This window comes from Tympanuchus pallidicinctus, unplaced genomic scaffold (genome assembly GCF_026119805.1).
Source record: "Tympanuchus pallidicinctus isolate F22 unplaced genomic scaffold, pur_lepc_1.0 scaffold16, whole genome shotgun sequence".
NCBI lineage: Eukaryota > Metazoa > Chordata > Aves > Galliformes > Phasianidae > Tympanuchus > Tympanuchus pallidicinctus.
This window is the reverse complement of record NW_026294679.1, coordinates 5,463,894-5,482,237: the sequence shown is the minus strand read 5'-3', so window position 1 is coordinate 5,482,237 and position 18,344 is coordinate 5,463,894. Positions and strand designations below refer to the sequence as shown.

The following is an 18,344-nucleotide window of genomic DNA, read 5'->3' as shown; positions in this document are numbered from 1 at the left end:
GACTTCAAAAAGTCATCTGGTCTAAAATCCTACTCAATGGAGGATGTCCAAAAAAAGTGTAAAAATACTCCTACTTTTACCACATCTAGGAAAAAAGAAAATAACTTATGCAAACCAGACCCATTTGAGTGATGCAGTGATGCATCAAAATCCTTCCTAGCAGATTAATTTCAGATCATGCGGGGAAAGAGATTAAGGTGCACTCAACTATTGAAAATGTTCTTCCTTCATCAAAGCTTTAAACTGCGTGTCTTTTTTTTGCATGTAAGTAAACACCACCAATACCATGCGACCTTTAGATATAATCCAGGCAAATAATAAATACTGCTGATTTTGGCCATGCACGGTTTGTCTAACTGAACCAAATGAAGAGGATTAATTCTCCTAAGTAAAGGAGTGTCCACATTAGCAGAACTACTACAGACATTTTCAGAGATGATTCTCCCATCTTTTCTGTCAAATGTATCACATCCATTACCTGCTGGTTTAACCACGCTATGGAGGAAAAATGATTGCATTACTCTGCTTTACCTGGTTTACCAAATGGTCTCCAAGGACCTGGTCTTGAATCTTCACTGCTACGCCACGGCCCCCTGTCGTCATCTCGTCTGGAGAGCCTGTCATCATCTGCGTTACGCCATGGTCCCCTGTCATCATCCAGACCTCGCCTGGGACCCCTGTCGTCATCCAGCCCACGTCTGGGACCCCTGTCGTCATCTGCAGCACGCCAACTGCCCCTGTCATCATCCAGCCCACGCCTGGGTGGCCTGTCATCATCTAAAGCCCGCCTGGGCGGCCTGTCATCATCCAGCCCACGCCTGGGTCCTCTGTCGTCGTCTGCTGCTCGCCAACTGCCTCTGTCGTCATCCAAGCCACGTCTCGGTGGTCTGTCATCATCCAACGTACGCCTGGGAGGTCTGTCATCATCCAACACACGTCTGGGAGGTCTGTCATCATCCAACGCACGTCTGGGAGGCCTGTCATCATCCATTCCACGCCTGGGACCCCTGTCGTCATCTGCAGCCCGCCAGCTCCCTCTATCATCATCCAAGCCACGTCTGGGAGGTCTGTCCTCATCCAAACCACGTCTGAGTGGCCTGTCCTCGTCCCCCTCACGCCGAGGTGGTCTGTCTTCATCCCCTTCGCGCCGAGGCGGCCTGTCCTCACTTGATTCCACAGAAGGCCGTTCCTTTTCTTCTGCAGGACCTCGCCGAGGCACATCATCCCCTCGCCGAGGCAGATCGTCACTTCGTCGGGGCAGATCATCTCCTCGCCGGAAAGGTCTTTCATCATCTCTTGCTTCTCCTCGACGCCAGTCTCTACAAAGCCACAAGGAATAAGCGAGTAGAAAATGACATCTAGAAAAGCTTTACATATAAGACAGTGCTGTAGACTCCCATCAAAATCACTTCTGAATACCTGATGTATGCTTGCAAGTACTTTTACAGAGCTTGCAGTTTTCAGATGCACGGGGTCTAATTGCCTTGAGTGCTACATGAAAGTGGTAGTGAATCTCCCTTACAGATTCACTAAATATTGAACAGTTTTTTATCCTTTGAAACATCACAGCTGCTTAGTAGTCTCCTTTGGTCACCTACTGCAATAAAACAGATAAGGTGTTTTGCTTCTACATCACGCTTAATGTGACAAACTCTGTATCTCAAAGAACTCATTAAAAATAAAAACCATGGTCATGAAGTATCCCTTAGCTTCACAAACACACCAACCCTAAAATCCCATCCCTGTTTTCACTCAACAGATTGGTGATGCTCTCACTGACAAGCACACACAACTGGGTACAGCAGGACAACTACTGCTGCCCGACTGCAAGCAGGAGGCAGGCTCTGGCAGACAAAGACTTACAGTGATTTTCCTCACAAGGTTGTAGGAGGGATAAAAAGCATTGGTTAGAGTTTTCACTGGGCTATTGTGTCACCAGTTCATCTTTAGAATATGCTTAGCTGTGCAACACTGAAAGGATCAGACATTACTGAACAGTAGTTAGAGCCTTCTGCCTTGTCACTTCTCTGGAGACAGCATTTGGCTTAATGCCCAAAGGAGCCACAGTAAGGAAAAGATTTAGAGCACTGGAATTCGCTGAGCACCTGGAATCCTGTACTCTGGGGACTGCTGCACAAGACAATCAGCTGCTCTGTAACTGCGTGGATTTGTGTCCTAATTATACAAGCATGTCAGACCTGCTCCATGAGAAATCAATGCCTGCCAGAAATTTTTTAGCTGTAAGCTAATGCATTAAATCTGAAGCATATAAACAGATGCATTAAACACTTCTGCAATACGTAAATAAAATGCTTCACTTGAGAGTTTCATGCAATTTTTTATGTTGCAATTCAAGAGAAAGTGAATCGCTATCAAGAAGAGCAACACAGTTTTTAAAGAGAGCTTAAGACACTACTCACTTCATCAAGAGATCTCATTCCACTATGTTAGAAGAAATTACTAGAGGGAGACAGTAAATTGATTTGCTTCCACAGTCAGAGTAAGCTGTAATGGATTTAAATTGCTGCACTGGAAATTAAGGTTAGACATTTATAAATATCTATTTGTAAGGGTAATTAAGCAGTAAAACATACTGCCAATCAGAACAAGTAGTGGTATTTCCATGAACACAGACTTCTAAGAACAACTAGACATGTTTCTTCAGAAATATTTTAAGCACAATGCATCCTGTGTGAACAGAGGAATGGACAGGTTTTAAAGATTCTACTTTCTACAACTATACAAACAGTCTTCATTATTGCTGAATATATCCCAAACATCTGAAAGTATAGATGTGATCAACCACTTTTAAAATAAAAGTGCAAAGTACCATCAGAACATTCTTCCTACAGAGATCCTTCCCCTTCTCTCTTCTGCAGTCTTTCAGAACTTAAGTTTTAGTTTACAGCACACATTCTCTGCTCTGTGAGCTCTTCTTGGACTTGAATAGCTTTCAAGACACTCAGCTTTGACTTCCTCTCTCACAGTTATTGTCAGTTTTCTAAATGGAAAATCTCAAATCGCTAGGAACTCTGCATCTGTTCATCATCCTTCCCCAGTCTGTACTTATGCAATTGCCATCAATGTTTGAGCGGGTCAGAAAATCATTACTTAGAATCGATGTAATTAAGATTATCAGATGTAGAAGGCCTAAGCCAGCCTTCATTTATCTTACCTAAATAGAAAAAGAACATCTGAATGCAGCTGTGGGACAAAATCTCTCATTCTGAGATTCTTAAAAGCAATTAGAAGGTAACTTAGAGAAATGTAAAGGCCTGAAGGATTACTGTTAGTGCAGCTTTAAAAAAAGAGCCTACACATACTGAGCCCAATCATCACCTTTCCACTGGTGCTCGTCGCCATTCAGATTCCGTCTCACCACCTCTTCTCCAGGAGCTTTCAGACTCTCCTCTATCACCCCAACGAGACTCCTGTATGTCAAAGGGAAGTAGAATAACCTCTTGAATACTTAAAAATAAAGATTTCCAGCATGTAAATTATGCCTTCCACAGCATAACATGCCTTTAAAAAAATCGCTTGTTCCACTGTAGAGAATACTGAACTGCCAGGAGATTGAATAATTGAACTTTACTGCTCATGGCAGATTAAGAACATCAGGATCCCTTTGTGCCACACACTTTACTAACATGGCAGGAGGATACACAGAGAGTTAATACATTTATTCGTAACCATTTTAGTGTGTTAACAACAGGAAGAGAATTAACATACGAAGATGTTCTAAAAATTTCACTTTCCTACTGCGTAACAGTATTAGGAGTGAATATAGAATTTTTCTAACCAGATCAGAAAATGTGACTGCATAAATCATAAACTCTCTGTAGCACAGACCATTTCATTCTGGGTTTACACAGCACTTAACATGAGACCTTAAGGCACAAAACAGTGAAGGTATTTTAATTCATCCGTGTTGCTTAGAAAGTGGGCAGAGCAACAATTCTTCCTTTTTTCTTTTTAAATAAAGGTGACGTCTTTCCCAATTGCTGTACAAAACCAAACTCTACTACTTCTAATGCAGTCATTTATTCCTGAATGCCACCATAAGAATCCAATTAGATAAGCCGCATAAAATAACTGATTTCACATAATCAGACATACTTGCAAAACGTTTGATACTAATCTTTTGAAAGTGTTTTAATTTGGCAAAGTTTACACTGCTATATAGAGAAATAATCAGGCCAGGCTAGATCTCACACATCCACTACTCTAAGTACCTATTTTTTTATAGTCTTCTTGTATAAAGGATCCCAAGAAACAAGAATGAACAAAGAATTCCAAACATGCAAATGGCATTTTTCATGTGGTATGGGTATCTTTCTTAGAGGCCATGTCAGTTTTTCCATACAGTCAAGTGCCTGTGGCTAAGAATACTTCTTACGTGGACAAATACCAGTGCAGTGAAGCATTCTTTAAACAAGGACAATGGCTAAGGTGGATGGAATTTAAGCCAAGTTCTCTTATTGTTAAGGTTTGAAGGAGTTGGAGTTCAGGCTTGTTAAGTTTATAAAATCTTAAGCATCTTATTTATGAAATAAGTTTCACTTTATTTCCTGGTGGGTTGGTACAATGATATTCCCCAATACCTACACCTGCCAAAAGGAAGCTACACACACCTCGTTTTCACTTCACTGCATAATTCCTACACAATAGAAAGCCAGACTTTTATGTTTAGACTGGAATTTTCCTCCAATAGCTACTCTGATCTGTGACTTGCTGAGTCATTATACATGCTCCAAACATAGCTCTCCTGTTTTGTGTTAATTTATATTCAATATTCCTTTTAATCTTTATTCATTTACTTTCTGAACAGCCTGGTGACCTTTGCTCAACTTTTCAACAAAACTACAGATTGAAGCTCCTGATAGAGAGCTGAAAATAAGTGACATTAGTAATTCAACTATTAAATTAGACACACTATTACCGAATGATTTAAACCACTTATTTTACCATCAACTGTCAACTTTTTCCAAATAATCCACAGAAATAAAAGCAGACAAGAAGAAAATCAAGCCTGTGAGTTTCTACCAACCTTCCTTGAAAATGGATCATCCAGACCTCTCCGTTCTTCTTCTCTACGACGCTCTCTTTCTTCTATCTCCATTTCTCTTTGACGTTTCTTCTTCTCCAGTTCTTCCAGCTTCTTGACACGCTCCTGGTATTCCCGCTGCTCCTGCTCACGTTTCTCACGCTCAATGCGCTCCTTCTCCTCACGCTCTGCAGAGTTGAGTAAATAAGTAGAACACATTCACAATTACACTACTTTGCTGTACACAGAGAGGATGTACAGAAATACAGTCCTCCTCCTTTGGCTCCTTATATATATATATCTCCATCCAACTAAGCGTTTCACTGAACATGCTTAACCACAGAATAGGTTTTCTGGAAGCATTCTAATTCCAAAGTAATAGGAAAAGAATCTTTGACACATTCATTAACCTGACACCTTGAACAATAGCTGCTAGCTAAGATGAGGAGAAAGTATGTATGTGCCAGCCAAAACATCAATATACATCAAGTATAGTAGAGGATTTCCTTTCTAGAAAAGGTCAAAGACAAGATCAGCTAGTAGTGCTGTAAGGATGACACTAAGGACTTCTGTATTATTCTTCTTTCTTTTAATATTGCATGATTAAGAACTCAGATACAAAAACATTTCATCCAAGCAGCAATCACATTCTCAATTATACCTTTAAGCAGTTGCTCTTCTCGTAACCTTTGCTCCTCCTCCTCCTTCTCTCTGTAATAAGTAATGCGTCTTTCTTCTTTGCGTTGCTTCTTGCGTTCCTCCAAACGGTTGCGCCTCTCTTCTGCTAACCTTTCCTGGAACTGCTTGAGTTTATCCTGAAATACAAAAAAACACACTTGAAACTACCAGACCTTAAACATTAAGGAGCTGAATATAAACGCAAGTTGCTAAATAAAGCTGCAGAGAAACACCAACCAACAGCACTACATTAAATTTGCTCAGCTAAAAATCAACTATGTTTCTGTTTACCATTTTAACCTTCTTCTGCAGCAAATTTGATAGAAGTGAATATACTTCTAAGACACACAACAATCACAATTTTAGTCCTCTATTTGCTGCTTCTGGAACGTAAATTACCTAGTTGCTGACCTCCCTAAACTACCCATACTTATAGCAGAGAATCTGGCACAGTTTTTTCCCTGCCCTCTTGGTCTAACTTGTCAACAAATTTGGCAAACAAAATGCAACTTGCAGCACCAAATACTATCTAAGTAATTTCCAGATTCAAAGGAAAAGATAATAAACAGACAAGTATTTCTGTGTATTTCTACATATTTCATCAGATTTCTCAGCTTAAGGATTATTTTCAATATCATAGACTCATAGATTGGCCTGGGTTGAGAAGGACCACAGTGACCATCTGGTTTCAACCCCCTGCTGTGTGCAGGTCACCAACCAGCAGACCAGGCTGCCCAGAGCCACATCCAGCCTGGCCTGGAATGCCTCCGGGGATGGGGCATCCACAGCCTCCTTGGGCAACCTGTTCCAATGCCTCACCACCCTGTGTGAAAAACTTCCTCCTAATATCTAACCTAAACCTCCCCTGTCTCAGTTTAATATACGCCATCATCACAGCAAATTCAAGTATTTCTAAAGATACAGCTAGCTTCTCATATGCTACAATGATCTCTTATTAATCGTATTAAAGAAAAAGGTATTTTCAGGTGCTTATTTTCCATAAGCTGCTACAGAAATTGACAAAAATTTTAAGTGGTAATACCCAGGAATGGCTGCAGGAATATCTCTTTTTAATCAAAGCAGTAAATAAATGATCTCATCATTTTGTAGATTCCAATTTGCAATTTTCAGGAAGAATCACCGAGCCACGAGTTGAATTCCTTACTTCAGAGAAATATTCTATTTCAATATCATCTCTCACGTACCTCATAAACCGTCCGCCGCAATGCTTTGAGTCTGGCTTCAAATAAATCTCTATCCTCCAACATCCTCGAGAGCCTGTTCTTATGCTCAAGGGCTTTCTCACGCTCCAGCTGCAAAGTAGTGATCTAAAGAGATAATATAAAAAATAACATCAAAGAAAAGCTCACTGCATATTTGCATTTGTTCTACCTCAGCTGCTACTCAAATCACATCTTCTTTCAGATCCAGGTCAAAAGATATTGCTGTGTAACTGCACAATAAAAACAGAAAATTTAAACAATTTTTCAGACCCATTTTTTCCCTTCTTTTCCCAGGTGAAGAAAAAAAAAAAACAGTGCAAAACTGCTATTTTTCATTCACAGCTGACAGATTTTATCACCTGAATAGAAGTTCTTACCCTCTCCTCCTCCTGCTGCTCCCACAGCTCCATATCACGCACTCTTTGCTCCTCGTAGGCAGTTTTTATTAAAGGAATTTCTTCTAAGCGCTTTGCTCGTTCAAAATAGTCGATCTAAATAAAGACAACACAACCTCAGAATGTCGTAATGCAAAGACCAAATGCGGAACACACACTCTTCAACATCTCCAGAAATCCCAATTTCTCCAGTATACATATCATTATCATATAGCCATGTGGATCAAAGCCCCACTAAACAAACACCTGACTATCATCAGCACCTAAGCGCATTCCAAGCAAAGGACACAGTCCATGCTTTTCCTAACAGTCTCCCATCATCAACAACTCTCAGCTCCAAGGATTTCCTGAGACAATTTTTTCCCTTCCATTCAGCAGGCAGTATATTTCTCCTCTTGTCCTGTTGAACTCAAAGAAGCTTTTTATATACAGCATACTTTGGAAAGAAATCCTTGGATCGACAGCTCACAGAATGAAGGCCCCACCTGTACATACACATAGGGAGTCTACTACTATATGCTTTCTCCAGAAATCTTTGAGACATAGTGGTACTAATTTACAACGTCATTTCTCAGGCAGAAGCCAATCCATACCATTAACAACTCCTGCTTTTCTCATCTCAAATTTCCACTCCACCTACATTCTTCCTGAGATAAAGGGACTGGAACTGGACACGATACTTGAGATGCACAACCCAGATTTCTCTACTGACAGCTAATGTTCAGTCTGGAGACAATCATTTAAGATGCAAAGCTAAAGATGGGTTGATTTTATTTCCTACTTTTCCAACACAAAATACATCTAAACTGAACTTCAGTTAAAGACTTAGTTTCATGCCATAACTGCTAAGTTTTCTTTAAAGCCTTTGGTGAAGAACTCTGTAAATAGGTTTTTTTGAGTTGCACTTAACTTCCCTGGGAGCCCGTTCTAGTGCTTGACCGCCCTCTCAATGAAGCATCTTTTCTCAATATGCAACCTGATCTTCCCTGATGAAGCTGTAACACTGCCTTGCATCCCCTCACTAGTGTCCAGAAAGCACAGCTTCTCTCTCTCAGCTCCCCCTCATGAGAAAGCACTTGCAACTTTCAAACATCATGTTGGCTTTAAGTGAAGGGAATTGCCAATGGCATCACATAAACTCTGTTTCGGTCTTGAAAACACGTGGTGACTTTCATTTACTCTGACAGCACATTCCCCACACTTGCAGTCATGCGAATTTCACGTAGACTGTCTTCAACACCCTAGATGAATTCTAGCAATGGAATTTCTGCTTCAGTGAGAACTAATACAATTAATTAATTTAGGTCCTCTAAAGGCCTCCCCTTCTCTGAGCATTTAATTTTCTCTGAAGATGTTTTCAAGTACAAATCTTCCCAACTAAGACCCACTTTGCACATAGCTTAAGAGCCCAGTTTCAAATTAACTCAAATAATTACAATAGATTTGTCCATCAACACTAGTAACTCAGTTGGTTTATCATGCTTTCACCTTCTTTTGCTAGCTTTATACATAACATTTTGAATATCCATATATTTTATATCAGAATACACAATTCACAACCACCAACATAAGTGTTGTATAGACATGGCTTAGCACCCTTATTACTTTGTACCTTTTTCTCCTGATTCTTCAGTCGTTCCTGAAGTTCCTTCTTCTCTTTCTCCAGCTGTTCCACTTGTTTAGCCATGATGAAGTCCGGATCCAATTCTTCGAGATCCTGCAGCCAAGTACAGTTATCAGTACAGCATGAAGCAAACAGTATTTCTGTCACAAACGTGAATTTGTTCATTTAAGTGCCTGCAGTCCTCCCATAACTTTTAAACAAATTTGCTTCAGAAGCATTCTCAGCTTCTTTTCCCCTCTCTCGTGACATCTGGGGTAATTTGCATTTTATTTTTAAAGCTCTCTAAAACATTTGTATCCTGATTCTTGATTGAGACATGGTTCAAGTACAACAAAATGGAAGCTGAATATCTTCCCCAGATCAGATGCTGTTTGAGAAACCAGGGGCTTAAAATAACAGCTGGACTTTACTCCAGTTAAAACAGATCCTATCCAAATTCACTATTAGGGCTTACTTACACCATAGAGCAAATTAATATTAAGTGCCAAACTGGCAGTCTCATTTCTAAGAGATTGTTTATAAGACCAGTCACAGTACAAAACTAGTAAAGAACAAGAAATTCAGGCAGCCTATCAGCACAATTTTAAAAGCACAAAATGCTTCAATAGCAAGCTTCCTACCTCAATATCGATGTCTTTAAATGCTTTGGCTCCCAGTTCAGTCTTCTTAATCTGCTCCAGGCGCTCGCGAACAGTCTTCTTCTTGATCTGTTCATGCTCCTGCAGGATACGTTCCTTTTCTCTTTCCTTTGCCTCCTGGCGCAGCCTCTCTTCCTCAGCTTTACGGACTTTCTGGAGCTCTGCTTCACGCTGCTCCAGTTCCTCTTTTTCACGCTGAATGTTCAGACTTTCAAGGCGCTCTTTTCTTTCTTCTATAGTTTGACGGCGTGCAAGAATACGCTGATGTTCCTTCCTTGAATTCTTTAAGAAGGCAGTGACTGCTAGCTGATGCTGTTCTTCCTTCTCTTGCTGGATGTAAATTAAGAATAAGACAATGATGTATGTAGCATCTCTTCAAAAAGGCAGAAAACGTAGTAGTTGCTTCTCAATGAAATCTCAGAACTAGTTTTATTTCCCTATTTTGCCAGTTGGATGGAAATACAACCGTAATGCTAAATCTAATTACACAGAACGGCCCGGGTTGGAAGGGACCTCAAGGATCATGAATCTCCAACCCCCCTGCCACATGCAGGGCCACCAACCTCCACATGTAATACCAGACCAGGCTGCCCAGGGCCCCATCCAACATGGCCTTGAACATCTCCAGTGATGGACAGGGCCTCCACAGCCTCTGGGCAGCTGTTCCAGCACCTCACCACTCTCGTAGTAAAGACAGCAATCACACTATCCACGTGGTGTACAAGGCAGAGTCAGTTCAACAGAACCACGTGCAAATGGAGCTGAAAGTTGCTTATATAAATAATATTTTGCAGCACATCTATTTTAGGTATGGTATTTTCATAATTTGTCCAAAAATAATGCACACAGATGTCAGTGATAATTAGGAGTCTATATCTCAGAATTATTTAGGGAACCAATACTGTTTCTCTCTACACATTAGCAAGGACAGCAATACATGTATTGTATTTCAACAAAGCTCCCTTGTTTTTAATGTTGAGGGATTTTTTTTAAACATTCAAATGTAAAACAAAAGTATCAGAATTGACACAAAGCACTGTTTTATGAGGAAAAAAAAATCCGAATCAAGTCCTTTTGACTAAATTATAAGAAGCACTCAATTGCATGTAGACTGCTCCTTAAGCATCCTCCTGGCCATCCCATAAACTCTCCTCCAGAGTATTTATGTGGCTCTTTGTAGAGATGCTCACTCTACACGTGAAGTATGGCTGTGCCAGCTGAGGGAGCTGCCCATTTTAATCACTGCAGGAAGCAGCCAAGGACTGCAGCCTAATGACTCACAGCAAGCACTCAGTCATGCTGCTCATGAAATGTGAGAGAGCTCTGAGGTATTTTTAGCAATCTGCCACTTTTGGAGCATTAAACAAAAACATTGGAACATCCATATTTTGTTGCACTTAAAAACAGGTGAGCGTGCCAGAAAGTCAACAATGAAAAACTTGAGGTTTTGTAATAAAGTTGAAAATAAATTGTATCTTTCTAAACACTTTAAAGAGTGAGAGGTTTTTATGTGAATAGCAAAGAAAAACTGATACCCCTTTGTTCCACAGCTTCCCTAACTCCACAGGTCAGTATTAAACCTGATCATGTACTCAAATTTTACAAGCACAATTACTGGTATTTATGTCTTATTCAGATAATTAAACTGACGTCATGACTACCTGTCATTTCCATCTGTAAATGTACAAATAAAGCTTTTTTTTTCCTTTAAAGCAACAACTTATCTGAATAAATCCCTTCCTATGGGAAAACTTACATGGAAATAAGCACTATTAAATATCTACTATATGTTCAAGCTAACACAAGTAAGCTAGTATTAAGTGTCATGATACAGCCCTACTTTGTGCAGTTATTTTAGGAACATAACTTCTTATTTCCAATTTGGATAAAGCATTTAGTAGGAACATCTTGCCCTCAGTCTTTTTCTCAAAATGGAAAAGTTCAACATGTTGGCTACAAAAATCTTTCTTTCTTAACCACACAGCACACTTAAATTTACCACTTTTTTAGAAGAAGTGAAGTTCTAAACTTGCCACAATCAAAGCATGCAGGAAATCCCACAGCGTGATTTACACCTTGCTCCTACAGGGCTCTGGAGAACCTGAAATGCGAGCTCATCAGGTTGGCTGACCTTGGAGTCATATGAGAGTGATTGCCAGTGAGAGACAAGTCAGTTCTTCAGTTGTGGGATCTTTTGTTCGTGCCTTTAGATTCCACTAGAAGTCACATTACAGGTTCCACTTTTGCCAGAAAGAATAAAGAAAGCAGGCTCTTGCATTTTCAAAAATGCATGCAAAATTTCAAACAAGTCTTAGCTCTGTGGATTCATCTATGGCTAAATTATTATATGGTATATTCTAAACTTGATATAATCAGCCATTTAAAATGCTTTCCATTTGGTGTACATCTTGACATTATTTTTGTTATGATCAAACACTGACAAGCTGGGTGCATTTAGGAATGATTTGTTCTTCTTCACAAGCACAAATACACTTGAGTAAGAAAAACAAGTCTGGAAAAAAAAAAGGAAAAGACATCTAACTTCAGAACACATTAATTAAAATATAAACTGTTAAAAGATATCAAGTTCTTAGCTTTACTTTCTACTTGAAGTACAGGCATATAAATGGAGCTCATTATTACTGACAAGCTGTATCAGAGAGCATTGCAACACTTCGAAAAATGGACAACACACATGTGAAGATACACCAGAATACACAGTAATAGCCCACAGCACCAGCCCTGTGCTGGGATCTTTGCAGTGCCACATTTACCATCAGATCAGCCATCGGCGACTTCTTGGTGTGATATTCAAGTACCAGGTCACAAATTCAAACGAGCTCATTTTGCCAAACCAAAAGCTGTAGAGCTATTAGAACAGGTCAGTATGCAACAGGATACTCTGTCCTTAACAGATGTCCTTAACAGCCTTAATGTTACCATTCATTTGTGTATATTAGCACCTCAACACATTGTTTCTGAGGAAAAGGGACAACAGCACTGGCAGTATGGTACTGAAAGCAGTTCATTGGAAAGAGCAGCTTATCAGACAAGCAAGAACTAACACGGGGCTGTGTAAGTGCAACCATTAAACCATACAAAATACAACATTTAGGAGAAACATTAGGATTTGTCAGCACTTTCAGAAAATGTACAATTACTTACCAGTAAGTGAGGGGGCTTAATGACTGCAAGAGCTTTGGCCAGAGCCGAGGACATAGCAGTCAACTGATTTCTGATTTGCTCAGAAGGCATGCTTTGTAGCTGAGGGCCCAGAGGAGCATCTTCTCTAGTACTATAGTTCAAATCTGAGCCAAAACTCAGTGTCCGGGTGGTGTGGTCAAGGCGAACCTTTACAAAAATAAAGAAAAAAAGAGGGGGGAGTTTGTATTATTAATTGCTCTTCAATGATTTCTGTGCTGCTGCACTCATGGCCAACGCAAGTCAACAAGAGCTCTAAGTAAGAATTAAAAAGAAAAAGAGCACTGGATAGAATCTTGCTTTATTTCCATGTTCTATTTAAAAACAGTCACCATAAGATGCTGAACTTTCAAAGATTCTCTCCTCCACTTTGGTAAAACAGGAAATAATCTCTTGAAACAAGATAGTTTCAATTCATCTGTCTGCAGAAGTGATGTTATATGGAATGAATTAGCTTAAGATAAAACCCAAACGGACAATCTGAACAAAAAACTACTGGCATCTCTTCACCAATTTAAAACATTCAACTACAGGTTGTCATTCATTCGATACAGACAACCTGACCAGCAGGGCAATCTTCAAGAGGAACTGTCAGCTTTTCATGTCGCCGCTTCCATTTTCATTCCAGTTTACCTCCATCTAACAGAACCAACGACCTTCCTTGCCCTCCAGCTCTTTTTCATCCAGTGTAATACCCACAAATTCATACATCATTTCAGTGTCTTTTGACAGCACTTACTTGTAAGTCACAATGTCTGGCTGCATCCACAATGCTCCGTTCCAGCTGGAAAGCATCAACAAAAGGAACCAGGGTAGCCAGGCGAGAAAATTCAATGCTTTGATAGATCTGGGCCACCTTTACATGAAAACAAACATGAGGTATTTTTCTTCATTAAACAGAGAAAGAAATAAAAGCTGGTAACCTATTAAATCATCAATAAATTCAGGTATGGGTATTAATACAACTGTAAATATTCCTTCAGGATTTTATTTCTGTACTGAATCCAAATGTAAGCTAAGAATAAATGTCATTACTCAATGGCTTCTTTGTATGAAGGAGACTGGCAGCAGTAACTACGTACAGCTAAGCTGCTAATTAGCCTTCACATATTTCTTTAGCACATCAGAAATAACACTGCTCATCACTTGCAATGAAAGCAGGTCAATGAAATGTGCGTTTTACAAAACGTTTATGAAAAAAAGCCAACACCCAAATGTTATTCCATAAGATTGTAAGACACAATGAATTACCTTAAATAAAACTTTATAGACTCCACACAAAGAAAATCCAGGCAAAAAATTGCACCACTGCATTCAACCACCACTAAGTACAGTTAAGTTGGCTGTACCTAAACGATAACTTGCAGATATGGGTCATACACTGGAAAAAGTATTCCAAAATCATAATGGCCTTCTAGTTAATAGAAAAAAATTACTTCAGCATAGTTTCCAGACTGATGCTCTTCCAAAGCACTGCATCTACTTACAAACACACATTTTCCTTATTCATACCTGCTGCAAAAGGCGAAGAATGGTATTGTTTTGCAGGTGAGGAACATACAGCTGCAGTTCTGGTTCCTTCTCAGCTTGGTCTTTCACCCAGTTCAGTACCTATCAAAATTCTGAAAAGTTACTTTATCTGCATCAACCCTTAAAACTTCAACATTAAAGTACTAAGTATGACTCTGAAATACTTTTGGCTTACAGCTCAGGAAAGAATAGCACTTCTGTTCAGATACTCTGTTTTACCGAAGTCAATCTTCTGGTCAGAACACCAGAAGATTGCTAACACTTTTTGTATGAAGGTGACTGACAGTACTGGCAACATTAACCACACTGCTAATTTACCTTCAAGTTCTTTTTAGCACTTCAAATATCTTTGTTCCCACTATTAAAGAAAAAGAATGTGATGTGCTTCTTTCATTGCAGAATTTACACTAACACAGTCAAAGGGATCTCACACAATTCTATGTCCCAGTACATTACATTTAAACAGTAAGAACAGATTATGGTATGTTTTTCCCCTTCCCATAGTCCACTTGCAGGCACACCTTTTCTCACTCCTTCATTTTTAAACAAAGTTAAGCTTAGCAACATTTCCATCCACAAGACCTCCCAAAGCATTTCAGAAAGTGCATCTTTGCAGAGCACGCTGCAGACGTGAATGAATTTTTTCCACTGTCTGGATGAAAATACAAAACCCACCTTGCTGACACGGCTACATAACTTGAGTGGGTGGAAGTCAACTTCAAGCCAATTGTAGAGTTCTTTCACTTCTGGAACAACATACTGTACTACGTTGAACCTCACCTACAACAAACAATAACCAAAATATCTTAAAATAAATACAATGTTAACAAATAGTAATGCTTTAAGCATTTTACACTCCCAAAGCTAAATAGGTATCACACATACCTTTTAATACAGTTTGATTCTTCTTAAAATAAAATACTCTTAGTTACAGAGACAGTAACTGCACATAACATCAATTAATCATATTGAAAGATGAAAAAGTAGACAAAAACCATACCAACAAGATAAGTATCTAGACTGCAGTGCCACCCTCAACATATTCATCGTTTCTAAGACACAAAGACCTACAGTCCCACTACAAGGATGTACGCTCACATCCAAACTGAAAACAGCCCCTCTTGTGAACCTGAAATGTTAGCAGCATGCTATCAGTAATACAACTAATCATAAAGCTGTTCTCATTTCGTAACTGTCATCCCTTAGCTAAGTGCAGCACTTCTGGGATGAAAACTGATCAAGAAGAGGACTTGAGAATTTAAGAGCTCCTCATACAAGCACGATGACGTACCATGTCATTAATTAGACTACCACGGGTAGGAGGGGCCTGCAGACCCAACAGAGTTGCCAGACGTCGCTGTTTTTCCACAATGATGCCATCCATATCCAGGAGGCGAGCGATATCAGTTCTCTCAGGAGTAATAGGAATTGAGAGCGTGGCCAAAAGGACTCGAGTAGACATCCTGTTGACAAAGCATGACCACGAGGGATGAGCTGACAGAGAACACTATTTATTTCATTTTCACATACATGCCAATCCACAAATAGGGATGAGTAGCATTCCTATCATCAAACTATAAAAAATACCAGTAATAACATGAAAGACAACAGCTGTGCAGTAAGGATACAGCATGCACTGCTCTTCGGTAATCAGAGGAAAGATTCTGGTAACACGTTTTCATTATGTGTACATGTGGGTATATACATATACACACACACACAGAGAATAAACAAACCATCTCTGTAAATACCACAATAATGAAAATAGCAGAAAGCAGCATATTTTCAATCTTATTTTACTCTGAATCCATACAAGTAATTCTGATTGTCATGGATTCTAACATTTATTGCTAAATATACCTATATACCTTTTGATGTTAAACGCAAGTAACACCAAATATTTAAATTTGACCTCAGTACCCAGATAAGCAGGAATATAAAAATCTCATACAGTATTTATTCCCACCATGCATATAGGTCTGTAAACGAGCTTCAGAGTTTCATACAGCCAATGATTCTGCATGCCTCAAAACCCGAGCCAGATATCATATTATCAGCAGAGAATTAATGGTTGTTTGGTGTCACGGTTTTATGTTTTTGTTTTTGGGTTTCAGTATTCCACATCAAAACATCATGTAGTGCACGGGGCATTAAAGTGTCACTGCCCCAATTCCAAGTTCCTATCCCTGTACATTACAGCAGTCATGGGATCTGGCCCTTCTGGGTGGGGGGCGCTCTCTTGCTGCCTTGCAGTGGGTGCTGGAGGTGCTTTCCTGGCTGTTCCAAGCTTTTCAGGTTTGACTCAGTCCCAGGAATTCTCTCTCTCTTATCTTGTCTGATTAGTCTCAATTTCAATTAAATTGTATTATATTGTGTTATCTTGTATTCTAGTATCACAGTAAAATAAGTTTTACTCCATAGATTGTTGCTGCTGTTCTTTTCCTCCCTTCCTTCCTTCCATTTTGTGAGACTCTGGTGGGGGGGAAGGGCAGAGGCCTACTGCCCCGCTGTCACAGGCATAGACTGATCTAGTCAACTCCGTGACATCTGGCTACTCACACTTGCATATACAAAGGAAAGTTCATGCTGGCAGTAAGGAAATCTTGTCAAGTATCATCACTCAGAACCGAAAGTGAAAGCAAAAACCAGCTACTTCTTAATTTGTTTAGATTCCCAGTCAGTAACAAAGGAGGAAGCTTAAATAAGGTGACCTGACATTTGCATAACTTACTTTACTGTAGCTTTGTACAAAATCCTTTCTCGTTTTACAAAATCTCTTTCTCTTTTGGGGCAACAGTTAGTGCTGGCCACTGCTCGCAGCCATGCTTGCCATTTCCTTCTTTTGGGATATAATTTAGTTTATTTTTGACCATCTGAAGTTCAAAAATAGAATGTAAGATCACATTAAATATCTCTCCCCACCTCTGCATCTCCTCTTGCGTGAGATTCTTTCGCATTTCCCTCGATAAGTGATAAAGTCGGTGAAGTGTAGATGCATGAAAAAGAGCATTTCCTGATTTCCAGAAGACAGTCGAAACTTTGTGATAGTAATTTGCCATCAGCTGTGGTTTGGGTGGTTTCTTAGACAGTGCAAAAAGCCCATGAATATCCTCCACTGCTTTGAAAGCTTCCTGAAAAAATAATTACGCTACTTTTAGAAGTTTTTTCCCAACCCCACCCAAGCAAGGGAAGAAATAAAACATCACTGATGGCTATAAGGCTATAATTCATCCCACTGAAATCTGTGATCTCCAGTTTTGACACTTAGATGTAATTAAATCTTTCTTAATAAAGAAATTATTTGGACATCCTGTACATCCACTACCTCTATATGCAAGCACCTGGTAATTAAAGGTCATTTAATTTGAGTTATTTATTTATTTATTCCAATTTTTAATCTACAAATCAAGGATAAAAAACTGAACAGTGCTCCTATTTTTACCATTCTATCAATTGGATCATTTACTCTTTTTATCTTTTTTCATATGAATCATGCTTGTTGATTACAACAGGTAAAGCTTTCCTAACATTAAGAAATCTGTATAAAGATACATATATGCAAACACACTCCTGCAAATACCTTATATATAGTTACTTCCATACCTAAGAGGAATCAGCATAAAACAGCATACTCCAAATTCAGAGATACAACACCTCCATCTCTTTAAGAAATTTAACCTTACTAAGATCCCAAAAGCAAAGCACCTCTCTGAACGACTTGCTTTGAAAATGCCCTCACTGGCCAGATACTAACAGACTTCAGACAGGAAGCTTTGTGGCCCCAGCCTAACTACAAGGTTTAACATTTACCAACCACTTCCCAGTGATGTAGCTCAGGAGAACGCAACACACAAGAGAGGAAGATGTCAGCCTACTTCTTACTTTCAAAACTCTAAGGGACTCCAACCATTTCACCAGTAACTACTGCCAGCAGAAGCTTGGTTTGAAATGCTACACAAAAACAGCAATTCCAGGGACATCACATAAAGCATTCAGTACACACGTGGGAAG

General features: G+C 39.5%; 1 protein-coding gene and 2 non-coding genes across 3 annotated transcripts in view; all 3 read right to left on the bottom strand.

Moving 5' to 3' along the window:
- EIF3A (eukaryotic translation initiation factor 3 subunit A) overlaps positions 1–18,344 on the bottom strand; it is a 29,454-nt gene that overhangs the window by 3,655 nt on the left and 7,455 nt on the right. Inside the window, exons 6-19 of the mRNA XM_052677307.1 lie at positions 17,256–17,464; positions 15,625–15,796; positions 15,009–15,113; positions 14,316–14,414; positions 13,543–13,659; positions 12,768–12,953; positions 9,585–9,932; positions 8,953–9,057; positions 7,323–7,436; positions 6,928–7,050; positions 5,706–5,859; positions 5,048–5,232; positions 3,340–3,431; positions 532–1,319 (exon numbers count right to left, since the gene is read on the bottom strand). Of these exons, the coding sequence (XP_052533267.1) occupies positions 532–1,319; positions 3,340–3,431; positions 5,048–5,232; positions 5,706–5,859; positions 6,928–7,050; positions 7,323–7,436; positions 8,953–9,057; positions 9,585–9,932; positions 12,768–12,953; positions 13,543–13,659; positions 14,316–14,414; positions 15,009–15,113; positions 15,625–15,796; positions 17,256–17,464 (2,797 nt within the window). The remainder of the gene's footprint in view (positions 1–531; positions 1,320–3,339; positions 3,432–5,047; positions 5,233–5,705; positions 5,860–6,927; positions 7,051–7,322; positions 7,437–8,952; positions 9,058–9,584; positions 9,933–12,767; positions 12,954–13,542; positions 13,660–14,315; positions 14,415–15,008; positions 15,114–15,624; positions 15,797–17,255; positions 17,465–18,344) is intronic.
- LOC128078232 (small nucleolar RNA SNORA19) lies at positions 13,849–13,981 on the bottom strand. The gene has a single exon (XR_008205381.1). It is a non-coding gene; the product is annotated as a small nucleolar RNA SNORA19 (small nucleolar RNA).
- On the bottom strand, positions 14,597–14,720 carry LOC128078233 (small nucleolar RNA SNORA19). Its single transcript, XR_008205382.1, has one exon. It is a non-coding gene; the product is annotated as a small nucleolar RNA SNORA19 (small nucleolar RNA).